General features: G+C 36.2%; 1 protein-coding gene across 1 annotated transcript in view; it reads left to right on the top strand.

The window, feature by feature from the left end:
- LOC149543294 (histone deacetylase 15-like) overlaps positions 1–18,229 on the top strand; it is a 54,011-nt gene that overhangs the window by 11,832 nt on the left and 23,950 nt on the right. The window contains exons 2-3 of the mRNA XM_089798131.1: positions 12,314–12,969; positions 13,135–13,216. Of these exons, the coding sequence (XP_089654257.1) occupies positions 12,427–12,969; positions 13,135–13,216 (625 nt within the window). The 5' untranslated portion in view covers positions 12,314–12,426. The remainder of the gene's footprint in view (positions 1–12,313; positions 12,970–13,134; positions 13,217–18,229) is intronic.

The raw sequence follows: 18,229 nt of genomic DNA on the forward strand, positions 1-18,229 counted from the left end.
AAACCAAACACACCATGTGAGAACTTGCATTCTTGCGCGAGAAATTGCAATTTCGCATGAGAAACAAGAACAACAAGCTAGAAAACATTAAGGGGAGAAAATTAGAAATTGAATTCCTCCACACCAGGGAGTACCAGATCCACATATCGAGGAAAAGACACTAGAACAAATGCTAGAAGACGGAAATAGCATCTAACCATCTAACAAGCAGTGAAGGGAAAGTACAGAAGGAGAACATCACAATGTACTAAAACAACATTGCAATAAACAGAAATAATGTCGCAATGAACAATACAACCAAATTAAGTACGCGATTCCTCCCAACCATAATAGCATCATAAGACCATCCTGGGCCCTAGCCATCCCCTGTGCGTAACATCCCAAGCTACCGATTAGATTGTCAGTACTATCATACAAGGACGTCACTACTAAAATGTGCTACAATATAAGCATAAGGAAATCTAACATGCTAGTTGTAAAGCATAAGATAATCCTACCAATATGGATAACATCATCTATCATATGCTAATCATCATAATAAGGAAATGAATCTATAACTAACATCATCTAAACATGATATACAAGCATCCCAGTGAAAGCATAAATCACAAGAAGCATACTTAGGAACTTGAAGCACCAAGTAAAAATATCTAACAATGGTCACACTGGGATAGTAGATTGTCTCTGTACACTGGTCCCCAGCAGTGGTATAGGTAGCTACGCCTCCCAACCACGTAGAACCCGGAGGCCCACTCCCGTCGTGCTAATGGAGATAATGATCCAACCACAAACACACACAAAGCAAATATCCATGGCTAACACACACGCTAGATAATATGATGACTGAAACCAAGAACGTAGACAATGCATAAACTATAGGTCTTGGTCAGACACTCAATGGGCTACTAAGTAGGGGCTGACATCATGGAGAGTTGCTTGGCATCGACAAACTCAAGCTCAGATTTGTGTGAACTCAACTTCCCAATGAAAGGCTCACACATTGAAGAATTGTTTTATTATCTTAAATTTTATTACCACCTAGCGTTTTATTCAGTTATCACTTACTTAAAACTTCTTCTACCAACCCTATGGCGCTCGTAGCCCCCTCCATATGCTACCCTACCCTACCCATGCTCATCCAACGATGAGTGCTCGTAGGCATGCAAATTCCCAACCCAACCCCCAATGATCATAACTTCTAAAAGTACCACGGAAGATCAGGCTTCGCAAGTCACCCGAGAAATGTACGCGCACGTACTCATGTGTGGCGCACCATCATCATGAAGATCATAACACAAGGACTAGATTAGAACACAAAGCATAAAGTCACTCAAATGAAAACAAACTTGGGAGGACGGATGCGACACATCCCATGCAACATAAAAGTGCAATAAAAGTCCGACTGACATCCAAATAGATAATCTAGGTCCACGACCAAAGTCATGCCAAGAAAACCCGAGACAACAGGGGGGCACACAGAACAAGGTAAAAATCCCAAAAATTGGAAAACTTTGAAATTAAAACCTATTTGGCCTTTGGGTGCAAAAATCCTGAAAATTCAATAATATTTGAGTTCGGACACCGTATGCAATAACGACTAGCATAATGGTGCGAAACCCCAAATCCCCATCCCAAAAATAGGGAAAATGCTCATACTCGACCAACTGGGCAAAACCAACAAACAGAAATAGAGGAGAACATTAGTTCTTAGCCTCCTAACAAACTACAACAAAAAATAGAAGCTGAAATGAAGCAGAAACAAGCAAATTGGAAAGCTAAGTTGCCGATTCGGGTTTGGGGACGGATTCGGATTCGCGTTCGGGTTCGTGGGTTCGGGCAAATTTTTTTTTCCCCATTTGGGTTCATGGGTGGGTTCGTGAGTGTGTGTATATATATATATATATATATGTATGTATGTATATATATGTATGTATGTATATATGCAAAAAAAATAAAAACTCACATAGTTGTAAAAGTAAAACTAAGTCATTCCATAGTATGAATATATCAATGTTACTTGATTATTGATCAATGCCAAATGTCAAAGATAAACATTAAATACTCACTCATTAATCTATGCTAATGTTGTAAATAAAATCATACATTGAATTACTAAAATGCAAAATGGAATTTCAAAACATAGACTACTTCATCAAATTGATAGATAATAAATTATGATTTAATAAAGTTTGAAACTGTGAAACATGGTGATAAATCATAAATGACTCAATGAGTCAATGGCAAATGTTTAAACATAGTTTATCAAAGATGCAAATGCCGTTCAAGGTTCAAATGGGTCATCAAAATATGAGGGATCAATGGCTTCATCCTCATCTATATCATTGACATTTTCCTCATCATTGGAATCCAAACCGGTTCCACTAGCCCCAGATGTAGCCACATCCTCGTCCTCGTCCTCCTCAACATCTAGCAAGGCAATTCTAGATATATTTTGGACAGTCATATCCAAGTCAGAAGTCTCAGGTAGTACATCCCACAACTTCTCTGGTCCCTTCTTATATCCTGGATCCTTGCGTGATAGGAGGCGCCAGTTGTTGTGAATAAATACCAAGTCCTCTGCTTTCTTCGAACTCAACCGGTTACACTTCACTGAGTGGATAAAGGAGTATGTACTCCAATTTCGCTCAGTAGCAGAAGAGCTCGCAACCTAGAGAGACAACCAACAAATTTAAAAAAATTAGCTAAGTAATTTTACAATACAATAGGAATTTAAGAGTGCTAATTCGACAAGCTAAGTGGTCATAAGAAAAGGAAAAAAAACTTAAATACATACTTGTGACAAGATCTTAATGGCAAGAGGTTGGAGGTACATGTAATGTTCCCCATGTAAGTACCACCATCCAATGGCATCCAATCTACTTTGGTCATTGATTGCATCAGGTTTTGCATTTTTGCTTGAGAAAAAATCAACAAACTCTCTCCTAACATTTGATGCCACATCAGGATCACTAAAGAGCCTGTTAAGTGCCCTCTTATACCCAACAGCAAGTTCAGGATCTCTATATGGTGCCACTCTACCAGGAATAGCAAGTATCTCATTGCTATAATATCTGGGAGAAAGTGCATATGCCAGGAGGTGTAAAGGTGTAGTCATCTTGTTCCAACGATGTAGAACAATTTTCTCCACCTTAGTGTACAAGGTATCAAGATCCTGCTCTCTCCTCTGAATGACCTGGGATGTCAAATGATGTACATGTAAGTTATCTTGATGTAGTGTTAATAACTTAATTAAAATAAAAAATAAAAATCTCTCAATAAACAAGGATAAAGTATTGTATAAAAATTTAAACTTCCTGATTTCATTCTTTCTAGCATGGAGTCCATGGCATCATATATGTTCCCGAAACAAGGCTCATTCGTGTCGGCATACCGAAGCATACACATGATGGGCTTGGTGAGTTCTAGTGCGCATTCCACCCTATTCCAAAAATCATCACTCAAGATCAAATCCTTTACAGTTTTGGCCTTTTCTATATCAGCTTGCTTCCATCCACCCCATTTGTTGCTAATAACCATTTGACCCAATGCCTCTTTCACCCTCACAAGTCTTCTAAGGATGATTTTGTGTGAAGCAAACCTTGTTTTAGCAACCTATTACCATGTTAATTCAAATTGTAAGTTAATATGATAAGTTGATAACACAAAAATTTAAGAATATGTATTAAATTTTGTAAAGTATGACACAAAAATTAAAATGATAAATGAAGCTAAATGAGGTTTAAAATTTACCTTCAATAATTCCAAGCGGGAGAAAGTTTTGAACATTGCTTGTGACATATGGTGGTTTGTCACAAACATTTGGATCTGCTCACCCTCCTCATACACATTTTTCATCCATTCAATTTGGCTGCCCATTGTTTTCATCACCAAGTTCAAGGTGTGGACAGTGCATGGTGTCCAAAAGATATGCTCATATCGTGCTTCTACCAAAGCACCTACAGCCTTACAAACTTTAGCATTGTCCGTTATTATTTGGACAACATTGTCAGCTCCCACGGACTCTATGGATTCAATGAGAAGTTGGGCAATAAAATTTGCATCCTTTACTTGCCCTTCACAATCAACCGCCTTCAAAAACATTGCCCCCTTGGGGCAAACAACAATCACATTTATTAATGGACGGTTTTTACAATCTTTCCATCCATCAGAGACAATGCTCACCCCTGTTTGGATCCAAGAATCTCTTATTGGTTTGAAGAGGTTTTCTACATTCTTTCTCTCCTTATGCAATATGGTGGTTCTCAACTTTTCATATCCAGGGGATTGTTAACCATGAGGTGCATCATTTATTGCTTTCACCATCTCTCTCCAATAAGGGGATCTCACTAGATTGAATGAAACACCATTTGTAATGAGACAACGCCCAATCTTTATGTCAGCAATTTCTCTCTTGTCATTTTCAAATGCTGTATCTAATGGGCCTCTCTTGTGGGATGCAGGTGTTTCTATTTCATCTTCATCCATAGATGGGGTAGGTAGGAAGGGATGTGGTTTATTGATTGTTTGAGAGGGTGGTGTTGGTGGTTTTTGCTTTGACTTATATTTTTTTGCCTTTGACACTAACCTATCAGCCTCTTCTTGTTCTTTTAACATGCCTGCTATTTGAGGAGCCGGCAACCCTTTTTTACGTCCCTCTGGGGGCCCCTCACACATGGAAATCCCTTGACCTGGTGGACCTATCAAATGATGTTTAACCCGGTAATAGGAGCTTCTATATTGGTTTTGGCAAAAATTGCATTTCCATATATACCCTCCCCCACCAGCACATTGCTCAATTCTTGTTGTATACTTCCACAAAGGAGAGCCTTTATCAATTTTAAATCTTTGGGATCCCACCCCACCCACTGAACCCTGACTACTCATTCTTGGATTCTTGCAATCTATAAAAACAAATTAAAAAAAATATTTCAAAACTTATACAAAACTTGATAAAAATTTAGAACAATAAATATTTAAAAAAACTAAAAACAAACTATGAAAGAAGCAAAAGGAAGGATCAAATGCATACCTGGAACACTCAGCACTGATTATTTGAAGGATTTGAGACTCCACAAACAATCTCAACAACCTTCTCTTCAAACTTGCAAAATGGCCACCAAAATCAGAGAGCAAAATGACAAAGCAAATGAGAGATTAGATGAATGAAATGCATCTAATAGGCCTTACTTTAGGGTTTGGCCAAAAAAAAAAAAAAAAAAACATATTTTAAATGCTTTTTTGGGCCACTTTTTGGCCCCACCTGCTGCGGGTCCGCCCGGATTCACTCGGGTCTGGGTAGGGTCTGTGTTTTGGCCTGCGGGTCCGCCCGGGTCCGTGCAAGACCCGTTGCGGACCTGGGCTTGAATCCGGACCCGAACCTGAGCTCTAGGGTCCGAATTCAGCAACTTAGCTGGAAAGTCCTAATTGACAGCAAAAGGGGCAGAAACTGAAATCAGGCTGATAAAATAAACAATTTTCTCAAACTGCCGAAAGTGATGGCAAAGAAAGGTCTCCCCGAGCCAGATCCAACGAGACTGATCTCGTGAAAATCCCATGATCACAACTCCCAGAACGAACAAAAATCCAATCCCTTAGAAGAGGATTTTAGAAAAGCTCTCCAAATTTTCTAAATTGCAAAATAGAAAAAGTTTGGAATTAAATTCCTCTCTCCAAACTTATTCACTTTTCAAGTGAATAGTTGACTAGGGCAAATAGCCAATTGGACTAGCTAGACTCCGAATTGACCCAAGCGAAAACAAGTTATTCCTCGTAACAGGAATTCACCTAAGGCAAAGCTGCCAGAAATTAAATCTAATAAGATTTAAAGCCCGAAAACCCAAAATCACAGAAAATCACTAAACAACTTTTGTGACAATGCGAATCTCTAAATGCATAGATACGCTTACTAGTCTAATCACATAATGCAGATGAGTTTGGATTTAATAATCACCGAAAGGTTTTAATTTAAACAATTAAAATAAGGATACGTTGACCAAACAAGGATGACATTGGTAAAATATGAATAGCTGAATCACTAACTCCATGTGCCACTGCCAGGGATATAAATCCCGCACACTAAAACACACGATCAAGTGCAATTGCATATAATATCATAGCTGAAGCAATAATGCATTAAATAACTAATTTAGCCATTTATTCAGTTATACCCAAATAATCCATTTACATCACTCACGTTCGTGTAAAGCATGAAGAGACAAGAATGAAGTAAATAACCATAGCATAAAATCCATCGCATAACAAAATCAGAAACTATGTCCAAATTTCAGATAATCAAATATCATCATAGATCTACTGTCATCTCAAAATGGCATCAACATGCAAATATGATAAACTGAACAGCATAGAAGTATAGCATCTATGATACTGAATCCAAGTATAACATCCGACCCTCAGGTCATGTCAAAGCACATATAGAAGAGTATCAAGTATCTCTCAAATCAAAATAGACAAGGTACCGACTGCAAACACAAGAGGCACTACAATTGTAGGGGATGCAAACTTCCCCTTAATTCTTGCTTCCACACAAAAGGACTGAAATGTACTTGAAATGAACTCACTTCCATAATCAGATATAAGAGTCTTGATTTTCTTCTCTGAATGATTTTCAGCTAAGGCTTTAAACTCCTTGAACTTAGTTAAAACTTCATCTGGTTCTTTGGATTTAAGAAAGTAAATCCATGTCTTGCGAGAGAAATCATCAATAACCATGGCATAATACCAAAGACCACTTAAAGAAGCTAAGGACATAGGCCCACACAAATCAGAATGAATCAGCTCTAACACATGCTTAGTCCTACTTTCACTGGAATGAAAAGGACTCTTAGAAATCTTTTCCAAGGCACAACCCTTGCAGATACCATCATGAGCAGCACCGAGTTTAGGAAGACCTACAACCAACTTGTCCATAGAAGAGAGAGATTTGAAGTTGAGTTGACCAAACCTTTTATGCCATAACAGGTTATACTTGTTATCGGAAGCATCAAGATTTAAAACTTGAATTGGATTTGCTGACAGCTTATAAAGGCTTTCATGACATACTCCAATCACTTGAGCAGAGCTGAAATCAGAATCTTTCTTCCAAGAAATCACTTTCCCATTAGTGAAAGAAACATTAAAACCTTTATCTTCTAAGGCTGAAACGAAAATTAAATTCTTCTTGATTCCAGAGGCAAATAAAGCATTACTAAGATGAAGAGGGATACCGGAGTTTAATTTGAAAGAAGTGTTACCAGCTCCTTTTACAAAATAAGATGCATCATCACCAATGATAACTTGGAGGTGGGAATCCTTCTCAACTAGATTTGAGAGGTGCTGGTTATATCCTGAAATGTGGTGCGAAGCACTACTATCTATCAACCAGATATTGCAATCAGCTGGAACATTACTAGATAATGCTGAAATGAATAGGAACTGTTCTGATTGAACATTATAATCCTTGGAAGGAGAAGTAACTTTCAGATCTGAAACAGTCACATGATAGTTAAGCTCCACTGTACAATTTCTAGCAAAGTGACCAAACTTAATGCATCTGAAATATTTTATTCTTGAAGGATCTCTTTTCCTTTAGAAATCAGAAGGTGAAGTGGAAGGATTTTTGGTATCAAATCTTTTAAAGTTAATTTTCCTTCCTGTTTTACTAGAAGTGTCAGAAGCAAGAACTTGGTCCTCCACATAATGTGATTTACGAGAACTTCCTCTGGCTTCCAGCCTGCATTCCTCTTGAATGCTGTCTGATCTCAATCTATCAAATTTTGGTAGCTCATTTCTCCCATTAATGCCTTGTGTGAACAATTCCCAAGAGTGCGGGAGACCATTCATGGCAAGCACGACAAATTCTTTGTCATTAACTGACTCTCCAATACCACTTAACTGATCTTTTAACTCAGAAATATTCAAGAAGAATTTCACTATGGAGTCAGCTTTACTATTTTAATATTAAGAAGTTGCATATGAAGTGCTAAAGCACTGCTCATGTTATTGATTTCATACATGCTGTGAAGATAATCATACATCTCCTTAGCAGACTTCAGCTTAGAGATTGCAGGAACTAGATTGTCTTACATGGAATCAATGATGATCCTTCTTGGCAAAATTTTATTCTTCTTCCAAGTTGATTTCTCTGCATTGTCAATAGGCTCTGAAACTTCAGATTCCACGTAACTGAAAAGAGCAGTTTCCTCGAGAACCAATAAGATTATAGACTTCCAGGATATGAAGTTGGTGGCTCCTTCCAACCTAACTTCAGCCTTCAGACCAAGTGCCATGATGTAGATTGATCGACTGCAGGTAGTAAAGATCTGTTTCGAGTTTGAATTTACCAACCTGGCTCTGATACCATGTTAGAAATGAATCAGTAATAGCAAACTAAGAAAACTGAACAAAAGATCATCCTGGGAACAACCCTCAAAGTTTACAGATTTTATTAATTTCAAACAAAATTACAGAGCTTGAACTTCAGGACTTTCTAAATCATATGCAGAGAGATTGATTGATTTCTCAATAGATGCATTACAAATATTACAAATACTCAATCAAATATTCTCAAATATTATGAGTATGGTCTACAGAAGTACAATAAGCAAATATTAAATGTTTACTCTGTAAGAAGAATTCTCAGAAATCAGGTTCAATCAGAGCCTACAGCAACTCCAAACTGAAGTTGTTTCTTTGTGTATTCTAGAACTAAGAAATGGACACAGGTTTATTTAATCATATGCAGAGAAAAAAATGCTAAGCTGCACGTCTGTATTGAACAGAAATAATATCTAAGTGAATCACATATTTCTGCATGCCAATGAGATACGACCCAATCAATCAATTTAGACTTGGTTGAATACACTCCAGATTAGTTGGTTTTTGGTTTTACTACTGCTTTTCCATGCGATACATTTGTTGGCAAGAAAATGATGCTGTAACTGTTTCCACATCACACATCAGCCGTATGTGTTTCCATATGCATCATGGAAGATGTAGATAAATCTCAGTCCCATCAATTAATAATAAGAATGGTTGTATAAAGTAGAAAACACATCTGACGGCAGTTGTAAATCATTGTTTGAAATATACTCCCCACGATGAAGAATAAGACCCATGCATGAACCCAGAAATTTGCTCCAGATAGTGAGCATCATGCTTACACCTGTAGACATACAATTTGATCTAAAGACAATTTCTCCACCAATAGAATGTTAGTGGTAAAGTTCCCATATTTATAATTAAATACTTTTTAAGAGAAAATGAAATATGCACATACAAATGCATTAATTTGTAGCAAATTATTTCATATGAAGCTATTTAATTCAACATAAACAACCTGTGGACGTAGATTCTACCTTTCAAAATTCTTTCCAAATCCCACTTGAGCTTTTGTTGAGAAACCTTCAACATTTTAAATTCTAGTCCTTGCTTGCTCTCCAATCCTCTTTGTAGTTCTCTTCCAATTGTAATAATTGCCCTTTCCTTCTAAAGTTTTGATTCTTTTAGTTCTGGCATAATTCTAATTTCATGTAATTCTACACTTCTTCTCAAAGTTTTCCAAAAATAAAAGAAAATCATATTTGTTTTCAATGTATTTTCTATAATTCTCATCTGTTGTGTTCTTAAATAAGTATTCATTCTGTTCTTTCAAAGTTCTCAAATAAAGATGTTGAATAATTTATTTACTTGGATTTTATTTTATTTTCCTCAGTTTTATAAACTATTGCAGCAAAAATCTTTTAGGGGAAACATGGCAAGATTTTTTGAAATTTCTTGATTAAAAATTGTTGAAAAATAGACAAAAGCTATTTTTTTCTGAAATTTAAAGGTATTTCATAGCATAGTGATATAAAGAGCAAATCAAAGAGAGGGTTTAGCCTATGAATTGTCAGAAATAGAGAGTTTAGCCAATGAATTGCCCGAATAAAATGTTTGTTTAAGATGGCAGAATGCAATGTAGCATGCAAGGTTTGCTAGTAAATAACTTTTTGGTAAAGTTCTTTATGAAGTTGATAAAGGTTTTACTTGGTTAACGATAAAACTTTTTGTTAACTGTTATTTTTAGTATATTTCTAGTCTTGTTGTATGATTTGAGTGGATGTTAAAATGCAATTAGCAACATTGCATTCCAAATTGCTATTGATTTCAAATGAATTTTTAAACACAAAAATTGCACTATTAAAAACAAATTCTGAAACCTTCAAAAATTTAGTAATAGCTCCAAACAACTACAACAAATATGTTTTGCATACCAGAACAATAAATGGAAAAAAATATAGAAGCAGTGAGAAATATTCACGTGGGAAACTTCAAAGAATCTATTATTTACATAAAAAATCTAGTCAATCAATAAATGAGAAACCCTTTCTTAGACCAGGTAAAGTTAAACAGCCATGAATCATGCATTTCTAAATATTTAAGATACAAAACCAAGTCTGTATTGTCCTCTTTCATAAATGCCCTAGTTTTTGCCCTAAATTACAAATTCCAAGTAGAACAAGAAATAGAATAGAATCATGTACCTGGTTGAGTTCCTGCAACCTGCTAGGAAATAATTGAAACATGATCCTCAAAATAGATATTAGAAACATTTATTTGATTGTATTATATATTTCATTGGAGTTCAACCTTAGGAGAGCTAGGATAAGAGGCATACTAGGTGCCTTAATTAATCCTCTACCCTAGGCATAAGATCGGATGCCATCCCTCTCGACTTTATGTGGCCCTTTCCATCTATATGAGGAGGTGTACCTAATAAGGAATCCATGGTCTGTCAACCCTCTACCCTCCGTCCAAGAGAAAATGGCATCGCTCTTGGCCTCATGTGGCCCTTGCAATGCACCCTTGCAGTCCATGATTTTTTTTTCATATTCCCTAGCCTCCTTGCCAGACAGAAAAAAAGAAGAAAACACGTGTATCCAAATGGCTAAATAAAAACCAAATGTAAATTTTCAATGCAACGACAGTTGCAACTCAGTGGGCATCACTTTTAAATGCACATGTTACATATCTCTGTGGAAAAAGAATTGATTGGATTTAGTCATTAAAATTGCTTTTGCTTACTCAGCTTGTTTAGATAAAGTGCATCCATGTATGACACGTGTATCCATGTGGCCCTTGCAATGCACCCTTGCAGTCCATGATTTTCTTTTCATATTCCCTAGCCTCGTTGCCAGACAGAAAAAAAGAAGAAAACACGTGTATCCAAATGGCTAAATAAAAATAAAATGTAAATTTTCAATGCAACGACAGTTGCAACTCAGTGGGCATCACTTTTAAATGCACATGTTACATATCTCTGTGGAAAAAGAATTGATTGGATTTAGTCATTAAAATTGCTTTTGCTTGCTCAGCTTGTGTAGATAAAGTGCATCCATGTATGACAGCATAATTGAATGATATTCTGCTGCCATGTTCCTGCTGCAAATTCTTAATCCGAAACTATAATTTGCCTTTAGCTTCACTATTCAGTATTTATTAATCAGCCCTGCAACATGGGTGGAAGACCAATGCTTTATTTGGAAGTCACATGAAAATTACTAGCTGTTGTAGATAAAGGCTATTCATATATGGCAGCTCAATTGAATGATTTTCTGTTCCCACGTTTCTGCTGCAGATGCTAATCTGAAATTATAGTTTGCCTTTATCTCCACTGTTTATTAATATGCTCTGCAGCATAGGTGGAAGACGAAGGCATCATTTGGAAGTCATAAGCTTTTATGTGATATGATCATATATACATTATAATTATAGATTTGTTATTTAAATTCTGTTTTTGTAGTCTTACTAACCTGGCTTCTATTGACATTGATGTTGTTGCCACTCAACTATTATAGTTGGAAATATTTGAACTTTCAAAGTCATTAAATAAATTAGTAGTAAAGTAACAATAATTTATATGATCAGGGTCAAGTGCTGGATTGTTTGAGTTTATAGTTAGGTAGCTAGTTTATCTAGGATATCATGATAATCTAGGTTGCATATGAAGTATCTGACATATTCTTAAATTTATTTACTTTGATTTCTTCTTTCAAATGAACGGTGTTGAATGACGGAATGAGACTCAGATATAAGCTTTCTTTGACCCTTGAAAGCTCTATTATGTGTTCTGGCATCTGTAGTTGACTACTGAAACTTTATAGCAAAGAAAATATGTAGCTGATTTATTTAATCTAATGTGCACCATTTCAGAGTTTTTTATTTGTTCTATAATTTTTTATGCAGTTGCATCATTTATTTGACGTGTTATGGTTGAGGAGGGGGTTGTAGCTAAGTTTTTGTTAAGCTGGCTAATCAAGTCAACCTTTTTTTGCAGGTTCATTTCCCAATTTTTTTGTGTGGTACCTTTGTGGGCTATAACAAGTGCCAGAGCACTTTCTAGATCTTATTGTTGAGGCAACACTTATTTTGTATGCTAAGAGGGCTGCAATGAAATTTGCAGAAGAGCTGGTCCATCCTGAAAAAGTTGGATATTCAGGTGATCAAAATGGTTGGAAGGACAAGTCTGGGATGAACATTGAAAATGTGAAAGAAGATGCCTCTAACCAAAGTCTAGATAACAATAAATTCTCTTATGTTGAGGATGATGATCAAGAAGAAAATTTGATAGATGATTCTCCCCATGACATCTGTCTCACTCCTCATAGGTGTTTAAGTACAGTTGTTAAAGCTCAAGGGAATGTGAACAATAACGCAATTGACCACTTAGAAGATGGCATGGAAGTCAATAATTCAGAAATTGAAGGGACTCCAGGTGTGGACAATGGGGGGATGGTGCTCAGAAATAGGAGAGAACAAACTTATAGTAACAGAAGAATAGAGGAAGCGCTTTCTTTATATGAGCAAGAACTTTTGGAAGATGATGAGGAAGATGACAGGGACTGGTTACCTTTTCGACGATTTACCGTCCAGAAAAAGTGGTTCTGCACCAATTGTACTATGCCTAATTTTGATGATTCAATCTGTTGTGATGTATGACCTGTCATCCTAGATATTTTTGATTTCAAGAGGCTTAAAAATTTCAATATTACTTGCTTGTATCAACAAGAATTTATGGGGCTTTGCCCAGTTTTGTCTTTGTGCTTTACATGCATATATTGATTGTTGAGAAAAAAATAATTATTCTATCTGTTGAAGCTATGTGGAGAACATCGGAACTTTGAACTCATACCGTCAAAAATGCTGGAAAAATTTGAGGCGCCTAGGGAGAGGCTAGAAGGTAATGCAATCCCTTTGTTTGTAAATCTATGCTATTAATATCAGCTTCTGTAAAATAATCACGTTGATGCAGTGCTAACTGTATGTGTAATTCTATGCATACTTACCTGTGTATTTATAATTCTTCATTTCAAGAACCTCTAACTACTATAATTAGTATGTAGAAGTATACTATCAGTAGATTGAATTTAATTATCATAGTTGTGCTATTGCTATAAAGTCCTTTTATCCTGCCCTTTTGCCAATGCACACAATCCTTTGCTTGCATGCATTTCCCCTTGACTTATTTGTTGATCATGTGATCACATTTCCTTCAGTGTTAGGGAGCTGGTATTCAAAATGTCATATCTCATATGTATTTGTTTGATATATGTAAATATGTGCTTATGTATATTTTATTGAGATTAATGAAATGAATCCATAAGTAAACAAATGTTAAAATCCACAATCAGATAGAGAATACAAATATGTGGTGCTATGCTGAATGAAATAAACACGTGGAAAATGTTTATATGAAATTGGATGATTCGTTGGGAGGTACTGGATTTATACATTTGCTAGACGTTGCATAAGGTAATCTGATATATAGAGGTACTAACCCTAATGGATATATTACAAGCTACCCAAAGATATTTGACAAGATGAGTGATCTGTTGAACTAATCAAAATGCATTTTACTTTCTAATGCTCCTGTAAGGTACATGTACATTTACTATAAGTTACCTGAAGATATATGACATCATCAGTAATTAAGTAAACTTGTTAAAATGCCTTTTACTTTCTGACACATCCTCAAGACACAACTTAAAGGGTGAAATGAAGGTGTCATTAATAGGTTGAAGCTTCCAAGGGGGCCTTGCCTCTCCATCCTAATGACTGCTCATGAAAGTTGGAACATCACTTGCAACGTGACGAGCTTCACCTCGGTAAGGAAACTGATGGACGTGTCAGCCATCTGATCGTTGGTTAATGGAAATCTGATATAACACTGTTGTTTTGAGGGGAAATAATTAGCTACTTTTGTTAAAATCCAAGTTTTTGTAGCAACTACAAAACCTTGTTGACTCCAGTGTTGCATTTACTACCCCTTTATATTCTTTCTTGTGATAGATGACAGTTTATATTCTTTCTCTATGATAGATGGCAGAGTTGCCTTATTCTTGGAAGACTGCGAATTTGGGTTAGAACCAAGGCAACAGCACACAAAATTTGAACTAGAGTTCCTCTCATCAATGTTTTCTGTTCAATCCTGATTGACCCACCCCATTGAGAGCTCATCACTGTCTTTAGAGGGCATGATATCTTTTTAAGTAGTACCCTTTATATATCTTAAGTACCCATTATATGTCTAAAATCCCCTTTATACATCTTTTTATCCTCTTGGCTGGTTCCAAATGACACTCCTTAGGCTCCTTCATTGATCTACACACAAGACAATGTGCCAAGGAAGGGCTTGTGAGAGCATTATGACTCCTCACAAGTTGCATACAGACAGTTGTTGAATGGTAGAAAATAGAGTTTTCAATTTGACTTCTGTTTAATACACGTAGAAGCTAATATTTGCATATGAAATATTTCAACAAGTGCACACTGCACATTTATGTTGTGAGATGAAGATCCCCTCATCCAACTACAAATTTTAAATATGAAGGAAATGGTGCAGTAAATTAATAAAATCTTATTGGATATAACTAGAGTCTGTCTATTAAGAGTCAAGACCATCAACTTAAATAATGATTTCACCAACATAAAGAACTGCAATCAAAATATGATTGTCCACTCCCTTTACAGACTTGTGGTCGACCTTGCATAATGGTCAAGAATCAGTCAATCTTCTTAGACAATGCTTGGTAAGACCACCCATGGTACCCAACCCATATAATGACTTCTAAAGTGTGCACTTGTTAAAATGCCTTTTACTTTCTGACACATCCTCAAGACACAACTTAAAGGGTGAAATGACTTCTAAAGTGTGCACATAAGCTTCGAGTTGGCATATTGGACAAAGCACTGTGGCTGTTCCTTGTACATCTCTTCTTGAACATCATAAAAAAATGAACACTTTAAGTTTATATACAGCTAGTGCACCTGCCAAACACTTGACTGCAGAGACACTACAAATGGATTCTTATCATTCAAAGCATAGGTTTCAATAACAAATATCTTCTCTCTGGAAATATCCCTTTACCACTACCCTGCTGCCCAAACTCGCACCCTTCAATAAAATTATTTAGGCTGCTGCCTAAACTCGTGCCTCTCAATAAAATTATCTAGAGCGAACTGATTCTGATATTTCCACTTATGTTTGAAATTGTTGTTTCCCCAAAGAAGAGTTGCCAATTTCCAATTCAAGTTTTCATCAAGGAACTGTATGCTTCTGCTATAACCTTCTCTCTTTCTTCCATGTCTTTGGTTCCTGCATAGGATTGTGTATCATGTGTATCTATCATCCTAGACTCTCAGTCACCATTCAAACATGTGGGAGTCTTATCTCGTTGTTTTCCTTAGTCTTTTCAAGCTTGTTATTTACTTTACTTAAGATGATTAAATCCTGCCTAGAATTAGGGAATTCTTTGACTTGGATTTGTCTTACATGTGTGGTCACCTTCAGCTGCTATTGTGGGGTGGCCACCTGAATGCTTACTAACAACTGGAGCTTCATTTGTTGGAAGACTACTTGATACAACTTCATGATCCCTGGAAGGATCCTTATTGTTTCCTTTAAAAGTACCTTTGAATCTAGCACAGTCACTACGCTTGTCTACATCAATAATTTTGACAGTGCTCATCTCAACGAAGATGACATTTCTTTGTATGATGATCTCTTTTTACGCCAGATCCCATAATGTCTGTGCTATCAACTACTTTGAATAGCCCACTATAATGCATTATTGGCTTTTATGATCAAGCTTCTTCCACCAAAAGCTGTAGCATATAAACCATCTTCTTGCTACATCATTTCTCAAATGTTGTCACTTTTCAGGCTTCTTTTGTACTATGCACATATTCAACAAATTTAGTACAACAGACAGATTCAGACTGAAGTCTTTGATGCACATCTTGGGCTTGGAGCATACATCATGTCATCTCAACCAAAGTTCCAGTTGTCTGCTCTTTTGCACCATATTGCTAGGGACTATAGACTATAATATGTTACTCCAGAGTACAATGCTTGATAGAAATTCTTCCAAAGTGTGTTTTATATTTCTCTTCTATTTGATATTGAACATTTACATGATGTCATGATTGTTTTTCAAGTATGGTTTTTTAACTTTGAATTAAATCAACGCAAGGAGCGTAGCCTTCACAAAATAAATTTATGGATACATGGATAACATTTAAATGTGAGCGAAAATGGAACTTGCTCTTGCAAGAGATAGGTGACTCAGTGTGTATAAGCTGGAACAAACAAGCTCAAGTTTTCTTCCATGTGACATGCTTTACCCTTCCCAAACATTTTCTGGTGATGTTTGTAAAGGTGGGATATAGATTCTGGATCCTATCCTTATGGTCCATCAACAACACTCATCTGAAATGCATGTGTCTTAAATGGTTATGTTTGTTGTTGGCCTACTTTTGAACTCGGCCAAATTCAAACATTCTTATACCTTGTTGTGCACCATGCAGTCGATTTTCATGGGAAAATTTGTTTTCAGTTATAAGAGTTATAGAACTTTACTTTTCCCACCTAAGGTCATACTTACCAAATTTCAAAATTAACTTTGGCATTTAGTGTTTCCAATTTCCTCAAAATATCGGGGTTATTTTTTAAATTTAATGAAGTTTGACTTCCATATTAGAACTCAATAAGGTTGTGACAACCTTGTCAAAACCCAATCTCCAATTTCCTTGATAACCTTTGTAAAGCTGGAGAGTTAAAGAAATAAATGGTCAAATCAAGGGCCTAGATTCACTGTGCAGTTACTCAAGTTGGAAGAAATACTAAAGCTATGACCACTGCATCAGTGCAAAAGGCAACCTTAGATTGCAAAGATTTAACTGGCCAAGATGTCAGTGGGACAAGAGTTATGTCTTATGTGGACACGTCAAGAAATCAAAGATTCTACTGTAACTTGTCATTTCACTGGAATCTTTTCAGAGGTTACAACGCCTCAAGGGAGAAGGAGAAGATGCGTATGTGACAGCTTATGTTGCATTTAATGTGGCAATAATTATCAATCTGCTAAAGCCTCCTCTTTTGTTGGAACTTCTTTTGAGCTCCAATGTCCTAGCGATAGCATAGAGAAGATGCCTGTGGCATTCACATAGTATCCAAAGTTGCGACAATTCTCATTCCATTGGAACTTGTCGTTCTAGGTGTGAAGGATTTTAGATCTAAGATAAAGTTTCAATTGATTTTATTTCTTTCAGTCTTAATGATAATTCTGATATAAGTTCACAACCTCGATCTCTTAATATGAAACAAATAAGTTTATCCTTTATTATATAGTATGATTCTGAAACTGGATTGATGAATATTCAATTTACTATGTACTTCTGTTCGATAGCTGTATTGATATATATTCAAATTACAGTGAAGACTGTTCAGTGCCTGAGATTATGTAATGTGGCATTGCTGAAAGTACTGATATTGTTTGTGATGTATATATCTTCCCAGTCAGCGATGTCCATGATTAAATATAGACTTGAATAGTCATACCCCATATAGGAACATGACTCTACATGGCTTATGCCACGTAGGGTCATGACCCTATGTGGTGTATGTTTTAATCTCAACTAAATACTAATCGATGCTCATAGTAAATAAGACCCCCATCATGTATTAGATTATCTGCGACAGGTATGAATGGATGTCGCTCAAGAGACATGTTTCATGTGATATATATCGGTCTGCCTCAACAGATCAATTGCTTTGTAAATCATATTGAAATCAGTTCACTTTATATTACACACACACACACACACACACACACACACATTTTTACATTTAAGTGCACATAATTATGCTATTTGTTATGATTTATAATTTGCTTCAATTCGACTGAAGCTATAT

This window comes from Cupressus sempervirens, chromosome 8, assembly GCF_028749045.1.
Source record: "Cupressus sempervirens isolate cs-2001-9-10 chromosome 8, ASM2874904v1, whole genome shotgun sequence".
Lineage (NCBI taxonomy): Eukaryota > Viridiplantae > Streptophyta > Pinopsida > Cupressales > Cupressaceae > Cupressus > Cupressus sempervirens.